Source organism: Carassius gibelio, chromosome B22, assembly GCF_023724105.1.
Source record: "Carassius gibelio isolate Cgi1373 ecotype wild population from Czech Republic chromosome B22, carGib1.2-hapl.c, whole genome shotgun sequence".
In the NCBI taxonomy this organism is placed as follows: domain Eukaryota; kingdom Metazoa; phylum Chordata; class Actinopteri; order Cypriniformes; family Cyprinidae; genus Carassius; species Carassius gibelio.
Genome location: NC_068417.1, coordinates 9242578 through 9260576, shown reverse-complemented (window position 1 = coordinate 9260576; position 17999 = coordinate 9242578). Strand labels below are relative to the sequence as shown.

At 40.0% G+C, this 17999-nt stretch overlaps 2 protein-coding genes across 7 annotated transcripts in view; both read left to right on the top strand.

Annotated features, from left to right (window-relative positions):
• LOC127987326 (uncharacterized) overlaps positions 1-6708 on the top strand; it is a 256216-nt gene extending 249508 nt beyond the window's left edge. For 4 of the 6 annotated variants that reach the window (XM_052589611.1, XM_052589613.1, XM_052589612.1 and 1 more), the window contains exons 2-4: positions 4484-4870; positions 5515-5811; positions 6020-6708. In XM_052589611.1, coding sequence (XP_052445571.1) covers positions 4573-4870; positions 5515-5811; positions 6020-6342 — 918 coding nt within the window. In that variant the 5' untranslated portion in view covers positions 4484-4572 and the 3' untranslated portion in view covers positions 6343-6708. Of the gene's footprint in view, positions 1-3329; positions 3497-4483; positions 4871-5514; positions 5812-6019 lie in introns of those variants that run through there. The other 2 variants (XM_052589609.1, XM_052589608.1) reach the window with 2 other exon arrangements.
• LOC127987318 (uncharacterized) overlaps positions 1-17999 on the top strand; it is a 140328-nt gene that overhangs the window by 100865 nt on the left and 21464 nt on the right. The gene's annotated exons all lie outside the window — the stretch shown is intronic.

Sequence of the window (17999 nt, the reverse complement as noted above, 5' to 3'; positions counted from 1 at the left end):
TTCAGTGTGTAAAATATGTTCAAAAGAAGTTGTTGCATTGGCCGGGAATCGAACCCGGGCCTCTAGCGTGGCAGGCTTCTGTGGCTGTTGGAGTCCAAGAGAGAGATTTGGGCTTTTGGCGGAGAAGGTTGGTAAGAGGGCTGGTAATAGAACTGAAATTGTGTATGAATTGTCTATAGAAATTTGCAAAGCCCAGGAATCATTGCAGCTCCTTGATAGTGGTAGGAATGGGCTAGTCCCTGACTGCGCTCACCTTCCCCTCGTCCATCCGGATGCCACTGTGGTCGATGGTGTATCCAAGGAACTGCACTGAGGGCTGATGGAAGGAACATTTCTCGGCTTTGAGATAGAGCTGGTAGTCCCTCAGGCGTTGCAGGACCTCCGCAACGTGGTGCTGATGTTCTGCCAAGCTCCGGGAGTAGATCAATATGTCATCAATGTACACTTGTGGAGGAAATCCCGGAGCACCTCATGAATTAAATCCTGGAATATGGAGGGGGCGTTAACAAGTCCATACGGCATAACACAGTACTCATAGTGGCCAGTAGGGGTTAATGAAGGTGGTCTTCCACTCGTCCCCCTCACGTATCCGGATGAGGTTATACGCGCTGCGGAGTTCCAACTTGGTGAACACAGTGGCACCACGGAGATGTTCCAGGGCCGCAGGGACGAGGGGAAGTGGGTACCGGAATTTAAGAGTGATTTTATTGAGAGCTCTGTAATCTATGCATGGTCTCAAACCTCCACCCTTTTTTGCCACAAAGAAGAAGCTGGTAGCAGCAGGGGAGGTTGATGGACGAATATACCCTTGGGCCAGCGCCTCCTTGATGTAGTCCTCCATGGCCTTCTCCTCGGGAACGGATAGGGGATATATCTGTCCCTTTGGCACCGGTTCACCCGGCAGCGGATCAATTGCACAGTCCCACGGCCGGTGTGGAGGCAGCTTGGAGGCCCGCTTAGGGCAGAAGACGTCGCTGAAGGGGGCATAGCACTGAGGAATGGTGATGGACTGGTGCTCAATTGGGCTCTCAATAGAGGTGGAGTAGACTGGTAGTGGCTCAGGGGGGTGCTCAACAGGAATGGGACAACCGGAGATGCATGATTGGAAACAGGCTTCGCCCTACTTCAGGATCTCGCCGGTTTTCCAGGAAATCATGGGGTTATGCTGCTCCAACCATGGGTGCCCTAAGATAAAGTCAGCGGTGGATTCCTCCAGAACCAGCAGATGGATCTCCTCATGGTGCAGAAGTCCAGTTCTGAGGGAGATGGGACCAACACAATGACATACGTGCTTCTTGCTTAATGGCCTGCCGGTGATTGTGTGGACGTAGCCGTAGTGAGGAGTTTGAGCTGACGACAGAGGGCGCCGGAGATGAAGTTGCCGGCTGACCCAGAATTGAGGAGGGCGGAAACTGGAAGAGATACATCAGCAGCAGTGAGTGTTACAACAATGGTGAGTGGTCTCATTTGATATCTTGAAGGGAGAATGGCACTCACCATGGGACGAGGACGGACGGGGCACACTGCTATAGTATGCCCCGGGGTAGCACAGTAGAGGCATAGATTCTGGGCCAGCCATCCTTGACGCTCCGCCATCGTGAGGCGGTAGGAATCCACAATCATGGGTTTGCTGGCTGGTTCTGGGGAGCTGAGCTATCTGGTCGGCAGAGTGGAGTGGAGGAATGCGCCTGGCCCTGGTGCTCTTCAAAGCATGACTGCATACGAGTGGCGAAGCGAATGGATAACTGGATGAATCTCTCGAGGCCGATGTTATCCTCTTATGCAGCGAGATGCAACTGCACTCTGGGTTCCAGTCCTTGATGATAGGGCTGCCAGAGTCCTAAACTGCAAGGCATATTCATTGACAGACATTTTCCCTTGTTTTAAATTATACAGCTTCTCACCAATCGAAGAGTCCCAAGCAGGTCTGCCGATAAACTTCACGGAAATGGTCGATGAAGCTAGAATAAGACTGGATAACTGGGTTATTTTGAGTCCAGAGTGAATCTGCCCACAGTAGTGCTTTGCCTTGCAATTGGGAAATGATAAAGGCTACCTTAGAGCAGTCCATTGGATACATGTGCGGTTGCATCTCCAGGGCCAGTAAACACTGAAGGAGAAATCCGCTGCATTCCTCCGCCGAACCAGAGTAAGGCGCCGGCCTGGCCATGGGACTGGCGTGCACGGCAGGTGAGGAAGTGATGACAGGGTCGGCGGAAGTGCTCGCTGGTGGAGGAGATGCTGGGACTGCCATGAGTGTTCAACGGAGTGCATCTACCAGATCTTGGAATGGGTCTGTGAGGCTCATGCTTATGCCTGTCGGTCTTGGTCCGGTCATCTGTTACGGATCACTCGGGAAGCTGAGGAGTAACAGATGAAGATGTTTATTAGCAAAGACACAAGCAGAGGAACAGGTAGTGAGGAGTGAATGGGAGTTTGGATCCGTGCTGGGAAGGTTGTGACTTCTTGGAGGGAACGGTGAACCTCACACACTCACTTCGGGGGACTGGGTCCTTCGGAGAGAATCTTTGGAGAGAGTAGAAGAGAAGTTAGTCCTTATAGTAAGCATACAGGAATGATCTTGTCGCAAACGTGACCGGACAATGACTGAGTGCATGTGTGTGGCTTTTGTAGTGCAGCGCTGATGAGTGGTTGATGAGGAGTAGGTGGAGGTGATCTAATATTCAGGTGAGGGTGTGCGCTGAGATTGTGTGGAGGTGGAACCTGTCGTGTTTGTAACAGCTAAAGAATAAAAATGCACATTTGATCAGATGCAACTGCAGTCACAATTTAAGAGATACATTATTCGAATGCTTGGCGAAAGAGATGCGTTTTTAATCTAGATTTAAACAGAGAGAGTGTGTCTGAACCCTGAACATTATCAGCAAGGCTATTCCAGAGTTTGGGAGCCAAATGTGAAAAGATCTACCTCCTTTAGTGGACTTTGCTATCCTAGGAACTACCAAAAGTCCAGCGTTTTGTGACCTTAGGCAGCATGATGGATTGTAACGTGGTAGAAGTGTTTATTATTTTCAAAAACATACAGTAAATACAAATAATAACTATGTGTGTGTTTATATATACACAATACACTGTACAGACTGTGTGTATGTGTGTGTGTTGTTTGCTGGGCAGCTATAGACAGGGACCTGGCTCCCTATTTTGTTTTGTTTTTGCTCATTTAACACTGGTTTTGATTCAAACTTTGACTTAAATTGCGTCCGACATGCTGTTTGCTGATCGTCTGAACTTTGCCTGTTCCTTTTGAGTTTGAAAACACAAGTTCAGCAAAACTTTGTTTATTTTCTGTGATGCAAAAGAGGATGGACATCTAAAAGTAAACTGAGATGAAGGTTAGGGGAGGATTTGCACAAAACCAGATAAATATCACAGTTCACTCATATTTAAGGATAATATTGTCAGCTTTTCAGTAAACTGATGAGGGAAATGGCAATCAAATTAGTTTTGTTCTGTTTGTGTTTCTGGCGTCTGGATGGTGAGTTTGAAATGGGTTTTTATGCCTTCACTTGTTTCTGTTCTGATATAATGTAATAAATTAGTTAGATTAGTTAGAGATAATTTACTATTTATATTTTTTGTACTGTAAAATCAATACAGGTGTGAACTTAGTTATTAGTGATTAAATAAAATAAATATGAAGCTCAAATACCCAACAGCATTAATTTTAGAGTGACATTAAAGATTAAAGTAAAAGCATCTTCATTTACACTAGTGGCTAAAAGTGATGTCTGGCGGGGATTGGTCTGTTTGTTTGTTTGTTTGTTTTTCATTTCTGCAAGTGTCAGATTCTGTTCTATGTTTTGTCTATATTTTGTTTTGTGACTCAGTTTCTTTCTCCCGCGTCATTGATTTAATCCCAGGTGTTTCCTGTGTTTCCATTGACCCAAGTGTGTCTTCCCATTACCCTGTCCTGTATAAATAGTTTTCCCTGTGTTCAGTTTAGCGTCTTGTATTGTTCATTTTAAATGTGCTCCGTGAGTTTTCCTTGTTATAAATGAACTTCTCTGGATTGATGTACTCTTCATCTCCCTCCATATTTTGTTGGTTCTCTCTTGTTTATGCATGTATTTGTAATTTCTTTCTATGACAGCTTAGCCAAAAACTATGTCCGCAAAATTTGGTATGTTTCATTGTATTATCATTAATAAAATGATTGACTCCAGGAAAAACCCCTGAATATGCTTACAAAATCTGTAAAAAAAAATTAAGTAATGTCAATAAAGTTTGAAGATGTCATTTTTAGTAGACATGACATGACATTTGGCCACTACTGTACCTATTGTTATTATAGATTATATAAAATATGTTAGGTAAAAAATGTTAGCCTGCACTGTAAGTCGCATTGATAAAAGCGTCTGCTAAATGCATACATTTAATTTTAAATTCAATATATATATATATAAGTGTGTATTTTGTATTTGTATTTATTTATTTTTTATTGACCATATTTTGTCTTTTGCAGCAAAATATTATTAACTTCAAATTCAAAGATTTAAAGTATTTTAGTGATCAAACCAACATCAATGTTCTGCAGATGTGTTTGGTCGGGAAATGAAGTTAATGAAAACGGGAGATTCAGTCACTCTGAACTCTGATCTTTCTGAAATGAATGATGATGATGAGATTCAGTGGAGGTTTGGATATAAAAATACTTTAATAGCTGAAATCAATAAACGGGCCGACAACATGACTATATATGATGATGTTCTTGATGGGAGATTCAGAGACAGACTGAAGCTGGACAATAAAACTGGATCTCTTACCATCACAGACCTCAGAACGGAACATACTGGACTTTATGAACTTGAGAGAAAACGTTTGGGGAAGAGTTTCTCTCTTTTTATCATTGGTGAGTTAAATTAAGTTCTATATTTTAATATATTAAAATATATATTTTAAGACCAAAATTCCTGAAAAACTGAACACAAGATTGTCCACATAAACAGATACCATTAAAACAACAAAGCTACAAATCTCAAGAAGAGATCACCAATAAGGGACACAGAAAGTAATTTGAATCCTTCAACCTAAAGGACCGTGAATGAACTAGCATATGGTGCATCATCTGTTCATAAAAATAAACAAATAATCAAAGATTTAGGGAATACTAGAATATTCAAATATCTCAATTTAAATTAATAATATAATTCTGTGTTTTAGAGTCATTTGAAATTGGCGTCAGTTTAAATTCAAGACTGAAATCAAATTGAAGCTAAAGTAACACAAATTAAGTGAACTTTGCTGAAGCTCAAGTAAAATACCTTCATGCAGACTACTGTTGGATTCAGTTGCTGGGTCAGCACAACAGAATCAGCACAAACATAGAGTTATTAATCCAAACACCATTTCTGTTCTTCTATATAATTAATCTCAAATTTACACTTCAAAAGCTTCACTTCAGTAAACCATCAGATAACAGTAAACCATCAGATAAGACTCTGAATCTGTGATGAACCTTGTTTCTGTTTGTTCTGTGTGTTTTTGATAATGCAGATGAAATATCAACGAAGAAGGGAGATTCAGTCACTATAAACTCTGATCTTACTGAAATAATGGACAACAAGATTCAGTGGAGGTTTGGAAATGAAAACACTTTAATAGCTGAAATCAATAAACAGACCGACAGCATGACTGTATATGATGATGTTCTTGATGGGAGATTCAGAGACAGACTGAAGCTGAACAATCAAACTGGATCTCTGACCATCACAAACATCACAATGAAACATCCTGGGCTATATGAACTACATATCAACAATAAGAAAAAGAGGTTCCTTCTCGCTGTCTATGGTGAGTTAAATATTTGTTCCACTTGTTTTATTTTTTCATCACCAGATATTATTTTATTCCACACACTGTTTTGCTTTTTTCTGTCTGTTCTGTTATTTTATATTATTATTCTTTTGGAGATTACATTTCAAACTAATTACTTAAGTAAACATACATGAAGGATTTAAATTGCATTACTCTGTGACAACCCCTTTTCTGTTTGATCCAGATGAAATATCAGTGAAGGAGGGGGATTCACTCACTATAAACTCTGGTCGTACTGAAATAACAAAGTCTGAATCGATTGGGTGGTTGTATATGAATGAAATTACTTTTATAGCTAAAACCTATGCATGGGTCAAAAATTCCCCAGTGTATGATGATGTTCTTGATGGAAGATTCAGAAACAGACTGAAGCTGAACAAACAAACTGGATCTCTTACCATCAAAAACATCACAACTCAACATGCTGGACGTTATGTACTCATGATAAATAGAGGACAGATAATTCGGTTATTAAGAGCTTTCAGAGTTTCTGTCTATGGAGAGTAGAGAGCAGATTCAAAAGAGCTGAACAAGAGCAAGCACATATTCACATATCAGAAACATAAAGGATGATGTTATTTCTTAGATTATTCCTCTGATATTGATGTGGTTAATTTTCAAATTCTCATATATGCTCAAGTGTCAAATGCAAGTGTTTGTCATGGTCAATACTGAAGATTACCAAAGATCCTCGCATTCAGTAATTTTTCATATTTGATTTCAAATGTTCCTCTCTTGCAGTGTTATTATTGTACACATTCAGTTTGAAGGCTTTGTTTATATGTCTGTCTTATTAGACACACAGATCTCACTTTTCTGTCCATTTGTCATCTGTATTTGCTTGCCTTTACCAATAAAGTGTTCTCGCTCTGAGGTTCTCCATATTTTATTACAGTTGTCGAGCACCTCCTGGAGGAATACTAAGGTAAGCAGTGCATATGAAGTTTTACACGATTAAAACATTTAATTATACGTAAATGTTTACATTATTATTATTAATAAGCTTATACAGATTAAATGTCATTTTTATTACCATTAAATTGTTATTTTTGTATCTCTGCAAGATTTTCTGAAGCAAATCACATATACAGCTAAAACATTACAAATTGTTAAAAATTTGATTTTATAGCTTAAAGGTGCCATCTGTAATGTTTGGCAAAAAAAATTCAAGTCATACTCCACATTCCATAACAGATGGGGGCAGTATGCCTCAATAAAGTGAATTGGTCTACTCTAGAGTAACAAACGAGAAACGGCATAGTCTCTATGCTCCGCCCCTACTTTCACAACAACACTACAGCCATAGCCGAAGCCTATGTGCGTTCACACCGCCGGCGTCTAGAGCGTCAAAAATCGCTCTTGCCGCTCTGCTCACGACGCTGCAGAAAGATTTGTGAGCGTTCAGACGCTCTAACGTAGATCGAATACTTATTTTGTATTTAAAGCGGCCGCAAAGCAAACAAGCTTGTTGATCTCGTGCAGACAAACCACAAGGAGTTATAAGTTAACCTCATTAAATATTGTTGTGGACGAAATATTAGGATCCTTTACTTAAAATGAACAATCTCAGACACCTTGGTCCACGTATCACTTTTAATTGATTTTTTATGTCCCTGTACGCAAACAGGGACACATCATAGATTAATTCAAACGCTAAACAGCAATAATCAACCTGTCCTTTATTCTGCTTGGGAATTAATGTGCCAACTCTCAAGCATTCACCGTGAGACACAAGCAATTGACTCTTTTCACACGCTTTCACGACACACATCAATTTTTTCACGCACAGAAAAACCACGAAGCAAAGAGGACACGGAGACCAACATACTAGACAGAGCAGGTTAGTTATGATATAATAAAATGGGTAACGTTAAGTTATAGCTAGCTAATTATCAAACGCAGCTACGGTTAGCCATCGCTGACATTAGCACGTTTATCGAACAGCCTTCGATACATTGCTATGTTATAACTTCCCGAAAACAAATACACAAACATATAAAACAAACTTCTAGCGAAATACTAACAGCATCTAACTTACTGTTAGAAATGTTGCAAGTTCAGAGTCGAGCCTCATTTCTTTCAGGCCATCAGTTGTCTCCAGCGATTAAAAGCAGTGCCGATGTTTACTCTGATTCGGCTTCTTTTCTTATCGGATTTGATTTGGGATTCTGAGCGCGGTTGTTTCCCTGTAGCGGGTGGTGGTGGTAGGGGTCTCTTGCCAAGGGCTTGCTTGAGATATCCTTTCTCTCTCTTCCCTGAACTGAAATGAAGTAGTGGGCTGTACTTTCCACACGATTGACATCAGGTTCAAGTACACACCAGAAAGCCGTGCGAGTTATTCGTGTATTGCAGGTTGGCTGGTGGTTATGTTGCCCGCATACCGCCACCCATGGCCGAAACTGGTATTACGACACCTGTCGGGCCGGGGCTAGTAATGCTAATGCTAATTAAGGTTGATATCTCTGCAGCACTATAGCTTGACATTTTTTTATGACATCATCGCCCTTATTTCTTCTCATTCTTTTGATGCGTGTAGGTCATGTTATGGATATTTTTACCTCAATTTTTGCATATGGCACCTTTAAGGTGCTTCAGGTACTGTTCTAGAATTTAAAGCAACAGACGCGTGTGCACTTAGAATGAACAGACAATATCGTTCACTGGTGAGGATGCTAATATCGTTATCTTTAAAGTAGACTTTCGATCCATTCCTGCCCCAAAGTCCATTAGAGAAACTCCAAAATCAGTCTGAGAGAAGAAACAATTGAGACATTTGATAAGAAGTGAAGAAAAAATGACCTGAAGACAATTACAGGAGAGAGCAGAGCCAAACAACTAAGTATCTCACAATAAGAGGAAACTATTCAATGTCAGAGTGGAGTGAGAACAGCTCGCAGAGTCCAAGCATCGGAACTGATGCAATGTCAGAGCATTCCTTATAGAGCATGCCAAGGAGGGGCAAAAGTGGAGAAGCCACTAAACACAGAACTGGTAATGTCAGGGCAGGAACTAGGGAACGGAAGTCTGGTATGAAAACTCTAGACTGGGAGTAGGTCACAAACGAAGTGTAGCATGTACACACCACAACGGTCAGACACACGACTACACATGAGGGAAACTTAGAAAGAGAGGGAATTAAGGAATAAGCAAGTCACAGGTGTAATGGCAGCTGAAGTAGTAAATAAGATAATGATGGTGAGGGAACCACGAAGACATCGATCACTGTCAAGGATCATGGCTCGGTGCGTTCATCTTGCGTCTCTGTCTGATTGTGTGCATCTGTTAACCAGCAGCAGCTGCGGTAATGAGCACCAGATGCAACTCATTTGCGCTGCCTTTAAGTTTGGCTGGCATCCTGTTTGTGTTGTTGGTTCATTGATTTCTCGTCTGTCTCTCTTGTCTAGTTGTGTTCCTGTACCTCCAGTTGGGATCCTCTGGACCTTATTCCTCACCCGCCTGGGGACTATGGGTTGTGCTGTCCAAGCCCTGGTCCCTCAGGTTTCGGAACTTACCACTCAGATTCAGCGCTTCAAGTTAGAGACCCTTTCTTCTCAGCAACCACCTGCGTCCAATCCACCAACTGCCATGGATCAAAGCACGTGTTCTCCTAAGCTTCGTGTACCACCACTAGCCTTTTATTCCAGGGAGCCCCAGTTGTGTCGTTCATTTTTGGCTAAATGCTCTCTCTACATTTCTCTTTAACATCATCATTTCTCACCGAGGAATCTAAGATAGCGTTCACTATAACTCTGCTCACAGGACGAGTGGCAACTGGGGAACCACTGTGTGGGAACAGAGACTTCCATGCTGCACCTCCTTCCAAGCGTTTTCGCAGGTGCTGAAGAAGTTATTTGATTCCTCGGATTTACCCGCGGGGGTGGATAAACTCATTGAGCTGGCTATTCGTGTGGATGCCAGAGTAAGGAGGCGTGTCCAACAGAAGACACTACGACGAATCCCTGAAGTCACTCAATAATTCATATTCACCTTCCAGAATTCCCTTCCAAAGTGTTCAATCTGTTTAAAAATATGATGTATAATATTTGACAGTCAAACTTCGGTTAATTTTATTTCACTTTCCAAATTCACTGGTTAAAATTCAGCAGAAAAGTGTACTCTTTAGATATGAAAAATATATATATATTTCCTTAGATACGGAATGAGTACTGCTTCGTAAAGTTTTTCAGCTACAAAACACGATGTAGCGTAAGGTTCAAGCCTATTGTGTATAAGCTTGTTCAAAAATGACGGAAACAATAAATGTTGCTGAAAAATAACGTCTGTCTTATTAAACTTAATTTAAATAAATGAATATTCGAATATTCGTTTTTTTGTGAGCTCAAATATTCGAATGTGATGTTTGGGGAAAATGGCCATCCCTACCCCTCATTATGACCCGCTGAGAAAGGATGCCCTCTTTAGATGGTACGGAATCAGAAAAAAGGAACTGGCGAGAGAGAGCGTCAGGCTTTAGATTCTTGCACCCCGGCCGGTAGGAGATCGTAAAATCAAAACGCGTAAAGAAAAGGGACCAACGAGCCTGACAGGCATTAAGTCTCCTGGCTGACTGAATGTATTCGAGATTCTTATGGTCAGTCCAGACTACGAACGGGACCGCAGCTCCCCTCCAGCCAGTGTTGCCACTCCCCTAATGCGAGACGAATGGCCAAAATCTCTCAGTTACCTACATCATAATTCTGTTCAACAGTAGTAAGGCGATGCAAACAAAGCGCAGAGATGAATCTGATCATCGGCTGAAGTGCGCTGAGAGAGGATGTCCCCAACACCCACCTCTGAAGCGTCGACCTCGATGATGAACTGTCTTTCTAAGTTGGGGGAGATAAGGATAGGACTGGATGAAAAGAGCGATTTGAGAGGTTCAACAGCTGCCTGGGCAGCCTCAGTCCACGAGAATTGATTCTTGACCGAAGTAAGTGCAGTTAGGGGGGCCGCTACCTGACTGAAATTTTGGATAAAACGTCGGTAAATATTAGCAAAACCCAGAAAGCTTTGAAGAGGGACAGTGTTTTCTCTACTTCCTGTTGGCCTTCTGTAGCTAATCGTAGCTCTGTGTAGCTGTTTTTATTTTATCCCTCTATGGCATGACTATTTATTTTGGGGGGGGGGGGATATGTTACCCCATTTTTTGGGAGCTTGGGGGTCCCTGATAATATATCCATCATAAAATGTGCCCCCCACCCCACCCCTGAACAAAATATTGGTTTGTTGCCTAAGGGCAATGTGCTATGAGGGTACTAAAACAGCAAGGTTTTCTATATAAGTGGAATAAGGAAAACATGTAATATATTCATTAGAACATGTTGTATTTTGACAAACATCAATAACAAATGGTTCCAACCAATAAAAAAACAAAAAAAGCAATGAACAATCAAATAAACAAACTACATCTACATCATCTTCATCCTCAGACTCTGTGTCATTGTCAAGAGACAGGCATTCTCCTAAAAAAGACAGCAGGAAGCATGCTTGTCATATACCTTCATCATACAATGACATGCATGCAAACAAACACACACACACATGTACACACACACACATGATACTTTGCTGACTGACCTCCAGTGGTGGACGAAGTACACAAATCAAGTACTTGAGTAAAAGTACAGATACATATGGTAAAATATTACTCCAGTAAAAGTAAAAGTACTCCTTTTTCAATTTTACTCAAGTGAAAGTACAAAAGTACTCAATTTTTTATGTACTTAAGTAATAAAGTACTGCAAGATAGATGTTTGCAATTTTACATAGGCTACTTAATTTAATTTTATATTAGCACATTTTTTTATAATCCTACTGCTCAAAATACCTGGGATTTTTTCAAAAATAACCACTATATGGAGTCAAGATATATTTTTGTTGTTGATATGGACTATGCTGATGAGAGTAATGCTCACTGTGAAGCTTACACTGTGATGTACCTGAGAGAAAACAGAGATGACCATCTGATTTTCACCAGTAAGAACAAAGTATTTTAAAGTTAGTTGTTTTACAGAACATCAAAGTTACAGTACAGACCAAAAGTTTGGAAAACTCATACAAAGAGTTTTCTTTATTTTCATGACTATGAAGATTGTAGAGTCACACTGAAGGCATCAAGGGCTATTTGAGCAAGAAGGAGAGTGATGGGGTGCTGCGCCAGATGACCTGGCCTCCACAGTCACCGGACCTGAATCCAATCGAGATGGTTTAGGGTTGAGCTGGACCACAGACAGAAGGCAAAAGAACCAACAAGTGCTATGCATCTCTCTGGGAACTCCTTCAAGACTGTTGGAAGACCATTTCAGGTGACTACCTCTTGAAGCTCATCAAGAGAACGCCAAGAGTGTGCAAAGCAGTAATCAAAGCAAAAGGTGGCTACTTTGAAGAACCTAGAATATGACATATTTTCAGTTGTTTCACACTTTTTTGTTATGTATATAATTCCATATATAATTCCACATGTGTTAATTCATAGTTTTGATGCCTTCAGCGTGAATCTACAATTTTCATAGTCATGAAAATAAAGAAAACTCTTTGAATGAGAAGGTGTGTCCAAACTTTTGGTCTGTACTGTATATATGACATGATAATAAGGCCTGAAGTTAGAAAGAACATTTTAAGGAAAAAAATAATAAAAAAAAATTCATAATGATTTTTTCCTTCTCAAATCTTGTCTGTGGTTTAAAAACACCCCTGGCCAAACGGGGTGCATCTCTTCCCACTTTGATAATTACTGTAGTTACCATGTTCTGAACATCACATCCTTTCTTTTCTAACCAGATGTAATCTATATATATATATATATATGTGGCTGAATAAAAATATTTGGACATTTATAAAAATTACATCAACTTAGCACCAACAAGCTTGTTAGCTAGACAGTTAGCATCAGCTAACAATATTTACTTATTTTCAGTACGATGAACATTCATGTCTGTCTACTCGTCTAGTTAATCCAAACAATATACATATGTATAACGTTACTGTCGATAAACAATATAAAAACAGACGTCACATAGGACATTTTAATAAAACTGTTAACATTACAGCAGCGGTGAATTTGAACATGCATGAGTTATTGTATTTAATCTGTGTTGTTTTAAGGTTTTTTTTGTTGTTGTTAGGGGTGCTCCGATCACGATCGGCCGATCATTAATGCGCATCTCGTCAGTAAAGCCGGTTCTCTAATCAGCAGTTAATTCCATCAGGTGCTTGATTTCACATAGAGCAGCTGTTACTAGACAGAGCCGTTGTTAATAGAGAAGATGCGCAAATCTACTTCATTTTCAGCGTTTTTTGGTGCATCTTCTCAGTTAACAACGGCTCTGTGTAGTAACAGCTGCTCTATGTGAAATCACGCACCTGATGGAATTAACCGCTGATTAGAAAACCGGCTTTACTGAAGAGATGCGCATTAACGATCGGCCGATCGTGATCGGAGCACCCCTAGTTGTTGTTGTTGTTGTTTTACGTAAAATTGATGTGTCTGCATCGTCTGCACTCGAGCATTTGAGTGGGCTTAAATAGATCTCTCTTTACAACGGATTTAGTTCCCAAACAACTGACAGTTTTGACCTAAATATGATTTTCAGTTACAATAATTAATCCAAAATTTCGACATAACTTACTTTTAGCAACATCAGACGCACGCGCACTCACAAGATCTCCCGGTTCTTACTTCTGGTGACTCGCACTAAACGGTTCACTTGAATCAGTGAGTGGTCGACTCCAGAACAGCTGCAATCGGATCATTCTAATTCGTAAACGTTTGGTGCGATTCGCGATCCGATTTAAAAGTTTCTTTTGAAAAGACTCAATTCGTTCATGATGAATCAGACACCGCTTCTGAGTGTCGGAACACGTGATATAGGGAGTAACGATATGTTTTATGAAATGTAGTGAAGTAAAAAGTATGATTTTATGCTTTGGAATGTAGTGAAGTAAAAGTAAAAGTTGCTCAAAAAAAACTACTCCAGGAAAGTACAGATACTTGAAAAATGTACTTAAGTACAGTAACGAAGTAAAGCTACTCCGTTACTGTCCACCACTGCTGACCTCTAACTGACCCTTGACCTCCAAACTGTCTCTCAAACCTGATTCAGAGATCCAGTCTTCATGACTCTCCTCAACCTCATAGTCCTCATTTTCACTCTCCTCATGCTCACTGTCCTCACTGTCAGAAGGAATGACCCTAACTGCTCGATCATGTTCCTTCCGCCCGCAAAAATGTCTTGTGTCCATTTCCTTTAAGTATCAGTAGATAGTAAAAACATTGATCATGAAAAATGCATTAATAAAGGGGAGAGATCAAGTTTGCCTGAAAACACTACTCATTTAGCCAGATTATGAGATGATAGGCACCATCATCTCTGTGGCAACATAATAATAATAACAATAATAATTATAATAATAATTATAATAATAACATAATTTGCACATATATGATGCATTCACAGAGCTTCCCAGGAGGACTTGAATGCACCATGTGGTCCTAATTTTGCATCAGACCACATCTCCCCAATTTAGCATATTGCTCGAAAAAAAAAGTGGTCTAACTGCACAGTGTTGCCCTGAGGCAACAAACAAAAAAACACAGTTTTAGTATATAAATAAAATCAAAATGTGTTTTTAAACAATCAAACATACTTCTTTACATACTGATGCACATACATATATTTTTTTATATAAAGTTACTTAATTTTAAACATGTTAAAAAAATGAAATTGAACTTACCAATTGGTGGCACTGTGTCCCATGCGACTTTGCTTCCGGAAAGGACTGCCCCACCCCCAAACAAAAGGCTACAACCACTTTAGTCCCGCATTTGAATGGACAGACATGTCAAGTGATATTATACTTTTTTTTTTTCAATTAAAAAAATTAAAGGGGCAGTGTGAGGTCCAAAAAGGTAGTTTGTTGCCTGAGGGCAACACCATGCCATACAGGGTTATTTTTTCTCTAGAATCTTTATCTTACTATCACTGTCTGTTTGTTTGTTTGTTTGTTTTTTAAAGTGGTAAAATATAACTTAATTCACACCATATTTCTGATATTATCGATCAATCTTATCAGATTCACTTTGATCGTTCACTTTTCCGTGAGTGCAGTACACCTGCAAAGCGTTAGCACTCGTTAGCTTGTCATTAGCGTTTTCTTTTCTCCTCTCCTCTCTCTCGCTCCAGTTTTTCACAAGTTCATCAAACAACCGCAGTAAGAATATTTCATCAAGCACGGTGAGTAATGGCTTCGCCTGCTATCGTTATTTGCACCTCTTGCCACATGTACAGTTTATCTGTCTCTGTCGCTGATGAAGGATTCACATGTGATAAATGAAATAGTTAGGCTGACAGAGAAGACTTCAGAAGTAGAGACACGCATCCAAACTTTAATTGAGGACAGTAAGAATGTTAGGGCTCTAGATACGGCTTTGGATGCGTCTAGCTCAGGGATTCTTGTACATTGTTCGGTTCCGGAAACAGAGCCCCTGCAGCAGGGCAACTGGGTGACGGTGAGGCAGCGTAGTCGTGGGTCAAAACACCGCTCGTCTGTTCCGATCAAAACATTAAACAGGTTCTCCCCACTCAGTGATGCACCCACTGAGAAACCTGATGAAAGTGCTCTAGTTATTGGTGATTCTATTGTACGGAACGTGAATATAGAGACACCAGCCACCATAGTCAAATGTTTACCGGGAGCCAGAGCGCCTGACATCTTGGCAAATTTAAAAGTGCTGGCTAATGCTAAACGTAAATACAGTAAGATTGTTATTCATGCCGGCGCTAATGATGTTTGTCTTGTCAGTCGGAGATCACTAAAAATAACTTTAAAGATGTGTGTGAACTTGCAAGCATGATGTCAGAGACTGTAAAATGCTCTGGTCCCCTCTCTGCTTACTGTGGTGATGAGATGCATAGCAGATTGTCATCACTCAATGGCTGGATGTCTAAGTGGCATGAGTCACAGCATAACATAGGTTTCATAGACAATTGGACGAGCTTTTGGGGCAGACCTGACCTGTTTAAAAGAGATGGTCTTCATCCCTCCTGGGGTGGCGCCACTCTTCTCTCTAGAAATATGGCAAATAGTTTTAGAGTTCATACTTGACTAACTGGGGCCCAGTTCAGGAAGCAGACAGACTGGCTAAACCGACCGTCTGCTAGCTGCCTCCCGTCACAGAGGTCAGCTAATTCTCAGCACATAGAGACTCTTTCACCTAGATATCACACTATAGAGACTGTGTCTGTTCCTCGAACTAGGTTCAACAAATAAAAAACAAATGCAATATGGATAAACAAATAAAGCTTGGCTTATTGAATATCAGATCCATTTCTACGAAAACACTTTTTTGTAAATAATATGATAACTGATCATAATATAGATGTGCTCTGTTTGACAGAAACCTGGGTAAAACCTGATGATTACATTATTTTAAATGAGTCCACCCCCCAAGATTACTGTTATAAACACGAGCCACGTCTAAAAGGCAAAGGGGGAGGAGTTGCTTCAATTTATAACAACGTTTTCAGGATTTCTCAGAGGGCAGGCTTCAAGTATAACTCGTATGAAGTAATGGTGCTACATATATCATTATCCAGAGAAACAAATGTTAATGATAAATCCCCTGTTATGTTTGTACTGGCTACTGTATACATGCCGCCAGGGCACCATACAGACTTTATTAAAGAGTTTGGTGATTTTATATCCGAGTTAGTTCTGGCTGCAGATAAAGTTTTAATAGTTGGTGATTTAAATATCCATGTCGATAATGAAAAAGTTGCATTGGGATCAGCATTTATAGACATTCTGAACTCTATTGGTGTTAGACAACATGTTTCAGGACCTACTCTTTGTCGAAATCATACTCTAGATGTAATACCGTCACATGGAATTGACGTTGATAGTGTTGAAATTATTCAGCCAAGTGATGATATCTCAGATCATTATTTAGTTCTGTGCAAACTTCATATAGCCAAAATTTTAAATTCTACTTCTTGTTACAAGTATCGAAGAACCATCACTTCTACCACAAAAGACTGCTTTTTAAGTTATGTTCCTGATGTATCCAAATTCCTTAGCATATCCATGTTTGACACCATGGTATAATGATCATACTCGCACCCTAAAGAGAGCAGCCCAAAAAATGGAGCGCAGCTGGAGGAAAACAAAACTAGAGGTATTTCGTATTGCTCAGCGGGAAAGTAATATATCCTACAGAAAAGCACTAAAAACTGCTAGATCTGATTACTTTTCTTCTCTTTTAGAAGAAAACAAACATAACACCAGGTATTTATTCAATAAAGTGGCTAAATTAATGAAAAATAAAGCCTCAACAAATGTTGACATTTCCCAACACCACAGTAGTAATGTTTTTATGAACTACTTTACTTCTAAAATCGATACTATTAGAGATATAATTGCAACCATTCAGCCTTCAGCTACAGTATCACATCAGACAGTGCACTATAGAGCCCCTGAGGAACAGTTCCACTCATTCTCTACTATAGGAGAGAAAGAATTGTATAAACTTGTTAAATCATCTAAACCAACAACATGTATGTTAGACCCTATACCATCTAAGCTCCTGAAAGAGGTGCTTCCAGAAGTCATAGGTCCTCTTTTGACTATTATTAATTCCTCATTGTCATTAGGATATGTCCCAAAAACTTTCAAACTGGCTGTTATTAAGCCTGTCATAAAAAAACACAACTTGACACCAAAGAACTAGTTAATTATAGACCAATCTCGAATCTCCCTTTTCTGTCCAAGATACTAGAAAAGGCTGTATCCTCACAATTATATTCCTTCTTAGAGAAAAATGGTATATGTGAGGATTTCCAGTCAGGATTTAGACCGTATCATAGTACTGAGACTGCTCTCCTTAAAGTTACAAATGATCTGCTCTTATTATCTGATCGTGGGTGTATCTCTCTATTAGTTTTATTGGATCTTAGTGCTGCGTTTGACATAATTGACCACAGCATTCTTTTGCATAGACTTGAACACTTTGCTGGCATCAGTGGAAGTGCATTAGCATGGTTTAAATCATATTAATATATGACCGCCATCAGTTCGTAGCAGTGAATGATGATGTATCATATCGATCAAAAGTGCAGTATGGAGTACCTCAAGGCTCAGTACTAGGGCCGCTACTCTTCACGCTTTAT